At 38.7% G+C, this 13,198-nt stretch overlaps 1 protein-coding gene across 1 annotated transcript in view; it reads left to right on the top strand.

Annotated features, from left to right (window-relative positions):
* Positions 1 to 13,198, top strand: part of npr2 (natriuretic peptide receptor 2) — a 163,159-nt gene that overhangs the window by 29,299 nt on the left and 120,662 nt on the right. Inside the window, exon 4 of the mRNA XM_043686946.1 lies at positions 2,204 to 2,339. Coding sequence (XP_043542881.1) covers positions 2,204 to 2,339 — 136 coding nt within the window. The remainder of the gene's footprint in view (positions 1 to 2,203; positions 2,340 to 13,198) is intronic.

The raw sequence follows: 13,198 nt of genomic DNA on the forward strand, positions 1-13,198 counted from the left end.
TTGCCACCTCCATCTCTCTTCTTGTCTTAATTGGAATATCACGTTTGAATTTCTCCAGTGAGGTTTCCAGTCCTATTGCAGTGAATTATCAAAATCATAAATGACATTGTATGTGACTGTGACAAAGGGAAACCTTTTCACTTCATCCTTTTCAATCTGTCTGCAGTTTTACAGGCTTACCACACCATACTTCTCCAACACCACATCATTGCAATGCAGTTAGGTTGGCCCTGTCTCATCTGGTTCCATTCTTATCATTCTAACCAGTTTTCTCTTTCTGCTCCACACTGTTACCTGCATGTCCTCCTTCATCTACACCTATTACCTTTTACATGCTGCCCTTGTGTCATCATCTGAAAGCATCCAACCCCAACTCACCATCACCTCCCCCTCCTACATCATTGCTAAATCATCAAACTGCTTATTCAACACCAGTACAAGATGAGCATAAATTTTCTCCAATTCATTTTTGGGTAATTGATGCCATTGCTTTCAGTCCCTCTTCCCAATTCCATTTCCCAACCATTGACTCCACCTTCGTGGAAGCAATCTGAGACCAAGTTTACAACCTTTATGTCAGCTTTGGTCCAACATTGAGCTGTTGGACCATACATTTTTGTCATCAATGAGAACAGCTATATTGAACTTTATATAATCTCCTACCTTTGTCCCCATCTCAACTCATCTGCTTCTGGAGACACCATTCTTGTCGAAGTGACCTTGAGACTTCATTATTCAAATGCAATGCTAGCTGGTCTCTGACATTCTACCCGACCAATTCTACTGACATCAAATCCCATTTTTACTCTTGTACTCAATGATATCCATAGGCTCCTGGTCAAGAATTATCATGGTTTTGAAATTTTCATCCTTGTTTTCAAATCCTTTCCTAATTCTGTAACCTCCCTCAGTCTAACATCCTCTGAACTGTCTGTACTCTTTAATTTGCAACTTTTGTGCACCTAATTTTAATTAATCCCACATTGTAGGAAGTATCTTGAGCTATTTTGAGACACTTTGACTCATGCAGGTTTAGAGTTAAATTCGTAGAGTAGCACAGATATTTATATACATATCCTCTCCACATCAGGAAAGGTACAGGTTCTCTGGTCTCAAGGAAAATATCAAAAATGGTAAATAAGAATAGAAGCCTGGCCAAACTGAGTTCCATCTTATTTTCTGTGTCAATCTGATAAATTTCCATAATTGGCTCTTTGCATCACTTGGAATTAGGAAGAGCAACTGTGTTTAACTATTTTGCATGTGCTGCACTTGGACCTGCTACAAGGAACATTGCTCACCCATTCTTCCAACTGGGATGGCAGCAAAAGTAATTCTTTCAAATCAGTGCAATACCTCCCTGCATGTTGGAGATTATTTATAAAGTGCAATACTCCAAACTTGATCTGGATACAGTCAAAAATCACACAACACCAGGTTATAGTCCAACAGGTTTAATTGGAAACACAAGCTTTCGGAGCGCTGCTGTTTCATCAGGTGGTTGAAGGAGCGACGCTCCAAAAGCTAGTGTTTCCAATTAAATCTGTTGGACTATAACCTGGTGTTGTGTAATTTTTAACTTTGTACACCCCAGTCCAACACTGGCATCCCTAAATCATTAATCTGGATAGCAATTGATAACCACAACTATTTGAACTCTTGGTGTTAATGACGAAGTTACTAACCTCATAATCTAATTAACCAGACTTGAAACACATGGACTTGGGTTCAGACCTCACATGGCACTTCATTGATTTCAGTTTGGTTTATTAAGTAAATTTGGAATAAAAGCACTAGTTTTATTAATAATCATCATGAAGTTAACCAATTGCTGTAAAAGCTGAACTGACACATTATTGTCCATTAGGGAAAGAAATTAGTTGTCCTTACTTAGTCTGGCATCTAATCCACTTTATATTCAAAGGAATGTGGTTGACTCCTTGTTGTAGCAATGCATTAATCCAAGGCTTAGAAAGCACTGAAGGATTTGTGGTGTTGATTTGTTTATTACACTGTGTAATGCAAACACTCTGTTCTCTCTACGAAGAGACTCTGGGACCCATTACTCATGTTCAGGCAAAGCTGATGAACATTGCTGGAAATTGCTAAGACCAAGGGCTGTTCCCCACCTGTTTTATACGGAGATTATATTTTGTTGTACTCAAAGGTATAGCTGAAAATGCGTTTCTCAACATTTTTACAGATCAATTTTATTGCTGGTTGTTTTTATGATGGGATCATGCTGTATGCTATTGCTCTGAATGATACGATCGCAGCAGGAGGATCCAAGAAAAATGGATTGATAATCAGCAAAAACATGAAAAATCGACATTTTCAAGGTACGTTTATAATTTGTTCCTCATGCTTCAAATTAATCTGTTATTACTCTCTTATTATCTCTCGTCGCACCTTGATTGTCAGCAGTCAGCTTGGTTCACCAAGTCCGTATATACACTTAACTGCAATGAAGATCATTTAATTGACCATTCCTGTATACTGGGTTAAATTTTCTCTTATCCTGGTATTGTTATGTCGAATGACCTGACTCTGCTCAAAGTACATATCCCCTATTTTTGGGGAAGCAAATGTAGTAAAATGGGTTTTAGAAACTTGTTTTCTATTGCTTAGTGCTGAAAAATTGCATTGAATTATCCTTGAATGAAAAGTACCCTTTCCTCTACTGTCACTTGAAATCCTACTCTTCAAAGTAAAATGTATTCTTCCTGAGATGTGGTGCTCAGAACTGAATGCAATACTGTTGGTGAGGTTTGACCAAAGCTCTATAAAACTCCTCTTTGTAATCCAAACTCCTGAGATAAATGTTAATCTTTCAAAAGCTTTCCTTTTTTTTTAATACTGGTGCATTCCTCAATCCAGTGTCCTTGCAAACTCACTCTGCCAACCTTTGACTTTCTGTGCATTTTGTTAAGCTGCCACTATACTGGCTTCTATTTCCATTGCCTCTATTTCCATCCATTTGATCATTAACTCTTGGTCAGGTCCTCTTCCACTTCAGCTCCACTTCCTCTCTCCCAAGGTGAAGAAGCACCAAGTTGAACATTTATGGGACAAAACTGACTTGTTCTCAATTGCTTTATATTTTACAGTCACATTACTGCTTCTCATTGCCCTTAGCTAACATCACTTAGTATTCGAGGATCATGCTTTAATGTAAAAGCAATCCTAAACTTCTTTTATAACCAGTTGCCTCTTTAAGTTGCAAGCATGTGGAAGAACTACAGTAAAACAAGGCACTAGTCAGATCATGGCTGGAATACTGTAAATCAGTTTTGGTCCCCTTATCTAAGGAAAGATATACCAGCATTGGAGGCATTTCAGAGAAGATTCACATGGTTAGTAACAGGTATAAAGGGACTGCCTAATGAGGAGAGTTGGAGCAGATTTTGCATCCTTATTGGAACATAAAAGATTCTTAGGGTACTTGACAGGGTAGATGTAGAAGGATTGCTTCCCGTTATGGAAGAATCTAGAACCAGTCAGCATAATGGCAGAATAAGGGATCATGCATTTAACTCACAGATAGAGAGGAATTCCTTCTGTCAGAGGGTAGTAAATCTGTGGAATTCTTTACAACGGAGGACCATTGAGGCTGTGTCATGAAGTATATTTGAGGCTGAGATAATCAGGTTTTTAATCTGTAAGGGAATCAAGGTTTATGGGGAAAAGATAGGAAAGTGGAGATGAAGATGATCAAATCAGCCATAATGCCATTGAATGGTGATAGCAACTCAATGGGCTGAATGGCTTGTCTGCTTCTATGTCTTATGATCTTAAGGTATTATTTCTTCCTGTTAAGAATTGAGACCATCAATGGAACCATCCTCCCCAATTCCTCATTCCTGCTTTGCATTCCATCCAAACTTCTTATTTGTTAAAAGTTGATCTCATGTAAAAGTTGACCCCTTATTTTTGGCCAAATAATCTTGTATTTTCCATATATCTCATGTAAAGGTCGGCCCTACGATATCGCATTATAAACCTCTTAAAAAAGGAAACTACATGTTCCCATTAACCCACTAAGAAAATTGCATTCAGTCATTCATACTGGTAACTCTACTCATCGCTCTTTGTTTACTATATTGCATCTCTGTTCATTTATTCATTCATTTGGAACTCTACTTAGCCCACTTGGTTTACTACAGCACGTTTTGATTCATTCATTTATTCAGACCGGTACTAAGTCTGTAAGTACTTATCACGATTTGTTCACTATGCATCCAAAAGCTAATTTCATTAAAAAATTAATCATTTTAATTGTGCCAATATTTCTGAATAAAAGTGAGATATATTAGCTACATATATCATTAATTCTTCGACAAATTTGTTAACGTTGCTGAGGTTCATAACATACGAGAGTAAGTAGGTGGGAAATGGAAGAATTTAGTGGGAAAGTTCAAGACACTTACACATATGGAATTCAATTGATGTTTCATTTTAAGTGTGCCATTATACCAGGCCATGATGATGTTGAACAGTGTAATTTTGCAGGATTTCAATGAATCTTTGACATATTAAATTTTCCTACTGATATGGACAAATAAAATGTATTCTCAGTAATTCATTCTTGTTTCTCTTGTTTTTATCAGGTAATTACCTTTACTGTAATTCATTGTGCTTTCCTTCTTTGCCCGGAATTAGTTGAGCGATCAAATTGACTTCTGCTAATAATATGGTATTTTGAACTGCAGCATGAATTTCAGCCTCTCAAAACAATACCCATGTAATAGTTGACCCTAAAAATTGAACCTTTAAAAATAGTCTAAAAGGTTCGACTTTTACACAGGTATATACAGTATTTGGTCCCTACGTATTCCAATTTTGCACTATTGTCTCCTTTGATCCACACCGTCTCCATGAGACCCACAATGTGCTCTCCTGATTCATCCGCACACAATTCCGTGGAATTAAATTTATATTCCTAATTTCTGTGCAAGCCATAATCTTAAATAGTTCCATTTCTCATGCGAAAGCTTTCATCAAAGCCATAGTGAAAGCAACATACTGCAAATGCTGAAAGTCTGAAATAAAAACACAAAGTGGTGACAATATGCAACAGCTCTGGTGGTATCTGTAAGAGGAAAAACAGAGTTTTGAGTTAAATTTGACTCTTTTTCATTGGTAGATCTCTGCCATTTGAAGTATGGTTCATTTGTGTATTCCTGAGTCTGGCTTCACTGACTTTCCAAGTTGGAAATTTGCAATTAACTCTTTCACATGTCCAATATGTGCAAGCTGTCATAAAAGTGTGAAGTGACAAGTGGTGACGCTGACTGCCTTTGACATCAAGGCTGCATTTGACCAAGTAAGGCATCAAGGAGCCCTGAACAAGTAGAGTCAATGGGAATCAGGGGAAAATATCTTGGCTGTTTGGTCTCAAAATTTAGAACTAGGTTGTGGTTTTTGGAGGCCAGTCATCTCAGCTCAAGGACATCTCTGCAGGAGTTCCTCAGGGGAACATCCTTGACCCGACCATCTTCAACTGCTTCATCAATGACTATCCATCAGAAGTGGAGATGCTTGCTAATGATTGCACAAAGTTCAGCACTATTCCCCAGATACTATATCAAAGTGCAACAAGACCTGGACAAGGGTTTACTGACGAATGGCAAGTAACATTCATGCCACACAAGTGCCAGGCAGTCACTGTCTCCAACAAGAAAGAATGTCTTAATGAAGTTACATTATTAATAATAAATTGTTAATTGTTTTGCTTAAGTTATAAACTTGGTGTCCAAGATCTGATATTTGTCAAGGAACATTTAGGCAATTTTGAGGATCAGTGCAAGTTTGAATTTCATTGGGTTGTGAATTCAGTGATACTAAGGCTGATTTGGAACATTGTCACAATGTTCTCTGTACTCCAGGACAAATTAATCAGGCACAGCTTGCATGCTGCCAGTGAAGTGCTATTGTGATCATCTTCTAAAGGTACAAGTATTGGAACTTGCAACATTTTTTCAGTGTGTAAATCTTTTTCTTCAGCACTGTTCATCATACAAACTGGAATCTCCATGAGACTAGGTTATGCATTCTGATCTGGAAGACTATCAGAGCGATCATATATGTTGCAATAAGATTCAGGCACACAGAATAGATTCACTACCTGGATGTGTTTCCTGGTTAAGAATCTCTGAAGAATAAACAGGGTCATTCTCACTGAAGAGTATGCCAATGAGTGTTCAAAAGATCCCACCTCTTAATGCAACATCTTCAGATGGATCAGTGACAACATAAAAACATTTGATGAGATCTACCAAGATAACTGGCTGCTGAGATCCATGGCCATTCTGAGCTACTCAACAAAAAAACTCTCAGGACTGAAATAAAAATCAAAGCTTTCCAGAACCGATTAAAAATCTGCTGAAGTTTCATTATATTTTTCATATTCAGATACATTCAGCAATTGGGCCCACTGTACATAGGGATGTATTGATCTGGAATTGATGCTGCTTCAAGTGAGTTGAGGTATCTAAGGCAATTCTGTACTTGAGAAAGTTCATCTCCCACACTTCCCATCTAAGTGTTCAAATCAGTCCTTCAACTGCACCAAAGAGCCTTGGAAAGGCCAGAAATGTCCAGCTAGTTAGCACAGTGCATGTTGCCACTTAAAGCTATACTTCACTTCAATTCATTTTGGGTAAGCCATCAAGTTATTATCTTCTGAGGGTCATCATTTATCATGCCTTGTTGGTCAATCTTGCCTCAAGGCTCTTCAGTTTCATATCAGAACAAAACACAAGCTAACTTTGATTGCTGTCTTCATTGCTGCTACCGAGTCTGTCCTGGTTCTTGTTTGAGTTCTTTGTATTTTGATACAAGCTCTGATCAGACCTCTTAGTGACTGTTGAATCATATCCATCATTATTGAGCTGTCCAGGATTTAACCTTTTAATAGAATACTAACACATGACTATTGAGGTCTCAGTCCCACCACAACTTACCTCCAAGGCTCATCTGTATATTCTCTTTATAATTGGGATGGCTCTTAACGTTAAACTCAATATAAAAATATAAGTGCAAAAAGTATATAACGAAGTAGTAACAGAAGTATTGTATTAATATCAAGCACTGGTGTTTCGAGGTAGTTGTCTCTTTTGGTTGCTTTCAGGGCAAAGTTGTGACATTATATAAAATTGTTATAATTTATTTTAAAATAGAGGAGAAGTCAATCTGATGACCACAAAGCACTACTTGCCTCTTCCAACTGGTCAATAATTAGCTTAGAAAAGGAAGCTGTTGCAACTTATAAATGTTAATGTTGTGCAATCAGCAATGTTTATCTTGCTGTGTTTCTTAATGTTATGGAGTAATGCATCTTAAAACTGTACTCCATAAATATTTAAAATTGTGAGGCATCCAGGAATCTACACTAGATTGTAATGTACTTTATATTCGTGCTAAACCCTCGAAACTCTCATCCCATTTGTAATAGCTGCAGTCATTTCCTGTTTATGCAGTGGAGAAATTGTTTATCTTACTGTAATCTTTATTAATTTCGTATGCCTTGAGTCATCTCAGCTTTGAAACTACAGTCACCACGGATACAGTTACATAGTGTCAATAACGAGTTGCTAGATGAGATCGGTGAGTTAGCAGAGCCAAGTTGCACTGATGGCGGCTTCCTTTTGTTTGCTCATGAACAGCTCGGAAGGAACTCTGCTGACCATGCAACATCTGAATAGTAAATTAATCAGCAGTGTGAGGAATTAGCTAAAAATTGAAATTATAGCTTGAAACCTGGTTCCTCACAGGATTGCATTTAGGTTGCAACTCTTGGTGTTGGCCTCAGATCTCTACTTCAGTTAATTTTATACAAAGGTCAGACTGCACAGTTTGCATTGATGAGCACTGAAACTTGTGTCGCATGAAAACAAACCCATTTATGCAATTTACCTATGCAGGAATTATGCTTAAGTATCTAAAGGCATTTGGTATAAGATATAACATTATGTATTGGCACAACCTAATGACCTCTTTTTTTTGTGAAGCCATTACATTTTTCAAATTACTTTCATTCTTTCCCTCAACTATGCCTCCTTATATTATTCATGATGAAGAAGATGAATATGTAATCTGGTCTGAATTTGGTCATCATAGTGCTTTATGTCAGTGGGCTTGGTTTCTGCTTTCCTTTCTCCACGGGTAAGATCCTTATTTTAATTCAGTGCTATGCTCAATAACCTCTCTAAATACTAGTGTTAGAGGCATTTCCTAAAAACAAACATCCAGCTATTCTCATCACTCTGTAGTGTTGTGTCTTGGTGATGCAAGCTATCGTGCAATCAAAGAGAGGAGATTTAGTCATTTAATAGCACAGTTTCTTTCTGAAAATTACACATTTTAGTACAGCCTTTTGTCTTGCCGTCATCAGGACAATGCACAAGAATGCCAATTCAAGAGAAAAACCAATGTGTATACTGTCTGAGAGCAGGGAGCTTATTTGTTGGAAAGTGGACTCTGAAGAATAGAAGTGTTGCCATGTAGAATGCACCCATTAATGCTAATTTACAGTCAACTGCTAGGCTTTGTTTAAATTTCAAACCAAGCAGGTTGACTCTGGTGGGTCTGGTCATTGCTCCAAGAAGTGAACAGGTATATAGCTTTCACCTACTTTGTTGGCTTTCCCCTTGATTCCTGAAGAAGGGCTTATGCCCGAAACGTCGATTCTCCTGTTCCTTGGATGCTGCCTGACCTGCTGCGCTTTTCCAGCAACACATTTTCAGCTCTGATCTCCAGCATCTGCAGACCTCACTTTCTCCTTTCCCCTTGAATAGTCAATTTCTATTCTGAAAAATATTAAAATTGTCTTTATTCAGAGAGTAGTAGGGGTGTGGAACGCACTGCCTGTAACAGTAGTAGACTAGCCAACTTTAAGGGCATTTTAAGTGGTCATTGGATAGGCATATGGAAGAGAATGGAATAGAGTGGGTCATTTGGGCTTCAGATTGGTTCCATGGGTCAGTGCAACATCAAGGGCCAAAGGACCTGTACTGCGCTGTCTAAAATATAATTACATACCTTGGGGATTTTTCAGAACTGCTCTCCCACTGTAATTTCATGAGATGTTAAGGCAGAACAAGTTTTGTTCGTGTAAATGGCTTCTTCTACTGCATCCTATAGTGGAGCAGCTGACTGTAACATAGTCAAATGTAATCAATATTTGGAAATGAAACACATCATTTCATCAGAAAAGCAAAATGGCTCAGAATCTAAAATAAAGCAGAATGTGCAAAACCATTCAACAGGACAGGGAGCAACTGTAGAGAGAGCTGTAGACTGAATGGACTGCATTTTTGGGGCAATTTTGAAGGCAGGAACAAAGGTAAAAATACCAGCACGGTTGGCAAGTCTGTTTCAGGGCACCATGCCCGGCAGCATCTATCTTTGGGAAAGACAAATTCCAGGCCTGTGAAGAGAGCCCAGTCTGCGAGAGGCAGGCAGGTTAGGATTAAGAATAATAATTAATCTTTGTCAGATTAAAATCAAAACACTGCTGTAAATCTAAATTAAAATCATCTGTGAAGAGAAACAGAGTACAGTATGACTCTTCTTCAGACCTAAAAGTGGCTGGACAGTAGCGCTATGGAGCAGCAGGAGGGGGGAGTGAAACAGATTATGAGTTGGCCAAGAGCAAAAGCAGTTATAAGGAGCAATGGAGATGTATGTATTAGGTTATGGATCTCCATAAAGATCATGGCAGTTCACCCACAGTGCTCTTATGAAGGGAGTGCCCGGCTTTTGATTCAGCAACAGTGAAGAACAGTGATATATCTCCAATTCCAAATGTGAAAAGGCGAAAATGGGTCAGCTCTGAGGAGAGGCAAGTCAACAAGATAAGAACGTGACATAGCAGGGGATTTGGAGTGGTGGTGGTGGAATTGTGTTCAGCCCTATTTAGCTGGTATTGCAGCCAGCTCCTTCTCTGAACCTGGTAGCCCTCTTACTGGCCCTCCAGCTTCTCCAGCTGTCTGTAGTCAAACTAAAATCTCATCCCAATTGGCAGCTTATCCAAGTGCAAGAATTAAAGTCAATCACTTTCCACAAAGACACAGGCTTCTGACGCAAAAATGAATGTGACTCATATTTCCCACTATAGTGTAAAAAAAAACAAATGAGCCCAATGTTGCAGTTGTGTTTCAGCAGACTGAAATGTCATCGGAACTAAAAGAAGTCAGTTATCACCAGAAAAATGTATGAGTTGATTTCAGGGTAACATTTGCCTTGAACAATCTGTCTTGATTTCCAAATTCACAGGATTTATCCATTCCAGTACTCTCATTGCCCACATGGTTCTGACACATGTAAAGTTAGTGAGGTACTTTGACAGTCTTTGCAATGGACATGGCTGCTCAAAATTGATCTAACTCTCCTCATAACCAATGGTCAATGACATCAGAGTACACCATTTTCAAAATGAACGGCAGCAACTTGAAAATGCTCCTTCTTTAATACCTTTGGAACCTGCAATCTCTGTCACTTAGAATCAGAAGGTTAGTAGATACATAGGAACACCCCTACCCTCATAAATGCTACACCAAAGTCATACACCATTTGGAATTGGAGATATATCACTGTTCCTTCACTGTTGCTGAATCAAAAACCTGGCACTTCCTTCATAAGAGCACTGTGGGTGAACTGCCATGATCTTTATGGAGATCCATAACCTAATAAATTAGAAGAACTAAACTTCACAATGAAAGAAACTAAAGGACAAGATTACACTTACAACTTTACTTTAGCAATCAATATAATTTAAACACAATTAACAGACAACATGTATTCAAGTTAAATCATGAATTACACTTGAATTGCTAAGACAGTAAAGTTGGATCTCAAGGATTTACTGCAAGTCCCCCATATCATAAAGGACATCATGTTCAGCTGCATAGTCTTTCACACCTTCTGTCTTCCTCAAATAAAATTCAACTTCTTTACTTCAAACATGATTTGGTCTGTAAATTTCCCCTAAGAATTACTCCATCCAGATTCATACATACACTTATCACCAAAATGGCCCAACTGTTTTTGTGGTCATGCTTCAGATATGAACATTGTTGGCTGGTGACCATATATTATCTTTCCCTAACTGCCCTTGTGAAAGTGTTGACCTGCCTTCTTGAACTGCTGCAGTCCACATGCTCTGGGTTAATGCGAGGGAATTTCAGCATTTTGACCTAGCGACAATAAAGGAACAGTGATATATTTCCAAATCAGAATCGTGAGTGGCTTGGAAGGGAACTTAAGTTGGTGGTGTTCCTGTGTATCTGCTAATCTTGTCATTCTAGGTGGAAGTGATATTGGGTTTGGAAGGTGCTATTTGAGTATCTTTGGTGCATTGCAGAGCATTTAACAAGGAGGACTATAAAGTTGAATACTTATTTTTTATCTCTTTATTTTTCTGTTTTTGTATTCTTTTTCCTGTGTTTTAAGATGGCGCCAGAGAGTGCATTTTGTAACAAAATACACATGACAATAAACAAATAAATCAAACACTGATGCTTATTGAACATATTGAACATATTGAACATATTGAACAGTGGATATTTGTGGATGTGGTGCCAATCAATTAGGTTGACTGGTGTCAAGCTTCTTGAATGTTGTTGGAGCTGTGTCCATCCAGACAAGTGAAGAGTTTTCCATCACACTCCTAACTTGTGCCTTGTAGATGATGGGCAGGCTTTGGGAAGTCAAGAGGTGAGTTACTTGCACAGTAAAGGGTGGCACGGTGACTCAGTAGTTAGCACTGGTGCCTCACAGCGTCAGGGATCTAGGTTCGATTCCCGCCACAGGCGACTGTCTGTGTGGAGTTTGCACATTCTCCCCATGTCTGTGTGGGTTTCCTCCGGATGCTCCGGTTTCCTCCCTCAATCCTAAAATGTGCAGGTCTGGTGAATTGGCCTTGCTAAATTGCCCATAGTGTTGGGTACATTGGTCAGAGGTAAGTGTATGGTGGAGGAATGGGTCTGGATGGGTTACTCTTCGGCGGGTCAGTTTGGATCTGTTGGGCCAAATAACCTGTTTCCATAATCTGCCAGTGTGGTGGCCAGCCTAGACTTAGTTGCTCTTTGATTGTCTAAGTGCATTCTCATTGGGATGTGGAGTTTTTGAACTCCTCAAAGAGAATATTTTTTCATGAAGATTTTTAGAATTGGTTTCTGTTTTGAATGCCTGTACCTGTTGGTCAAAATCCAGCTGCTTCTTCCTTTTAAATTCCTGGCACATGTGGTCAGGGTGTTTCCTGAGGCATGGAATCTTCAATGATACACTTCCAGCACTATCTGATATGAACTTTAGATAGCCAATTTTATTGCATCATAGTGATTGGCTATACTCTCTTGTAAGGTGGAGAAAACATTATGAGCTTGAAAACTTACTCGCCTGTAATAAGGACCAATATTAGACTAAAATAAAAGCAAAGTCCTGCAGATGCTAGAACTCTGAAATAAAAAGTGTTGGACTACGTCAGTGGGTCTCGCAGCATCTGTACAGGGAGAAACAGTTAACGTTTTGAGTCATCTTTGGAACTCCATGCTACCATTCTCAAACGTCTTAATTGGGAGTGCTACTTGTGACAACATGTCAACAATTCATCTGTTTCCCATCTGTTCCACTTGTTCCTTCTCCAACTTTATTCAAAACTTTATTTAAAAACTGCCACTTTTCCAGCCTCTTTCAGTTCCAAAGTGTTCAGATTGAACTTAAAACAAGTCTTTCTCTCTCCACAGGTGATGCCAGGCCTTCTGAGTTTCTCCACCATGTTTTACTTTTATTCCAGTGCTGAGATGGCACTTTAACTGCAATCACTTTAGCATTTGAGAGAGATAAAGAAGGCTTCCACCTCTGTCTCCTTAAACATAGGAATTAAATCAGTAAATAGAGTTGCCCCCATCTTTAAACCTGAGTCAGTGCAGTCTTCATGACACATTCCTACTCCCCTGCTCGAGTTGGCCTAGTTCAAATGTCCTTTCTTATCAATTTTCCCGAAATCCTCTCTCTTCCCTCCTTGTTCTTTCTTCTCTTTTCCTTCTCTCTCTCTCTTTCTCTCCTCCTTTTCTTGGAATTCTAATTTCAATTCCTCATATTTTAATCTGTCTAACACTACTCCATTTGTTTAATTATTCTCAATTTTCACCTGTAAACTGTTGGCCAGCCTTTTGATAATGTTGACTTTTTTTGC

The sequence above is a fragment of the Chiloscyllium plagiosum genome, chromosome 1 (genome assembly GCF_004010195.1).
Source record: "Chiloscyllium plagiosum isolate BGI_BamShark_2017 chromosome 1, ASM401019v2, whole genome shotgun sequence".
Lineage (NCBI taxonomy): Eukaryota > Metazoa > Chordata > Chondrichthyes > Orectolobiformes > Hemiscylliidae > Chiloscyllium > Chiloscyllium plagiosum.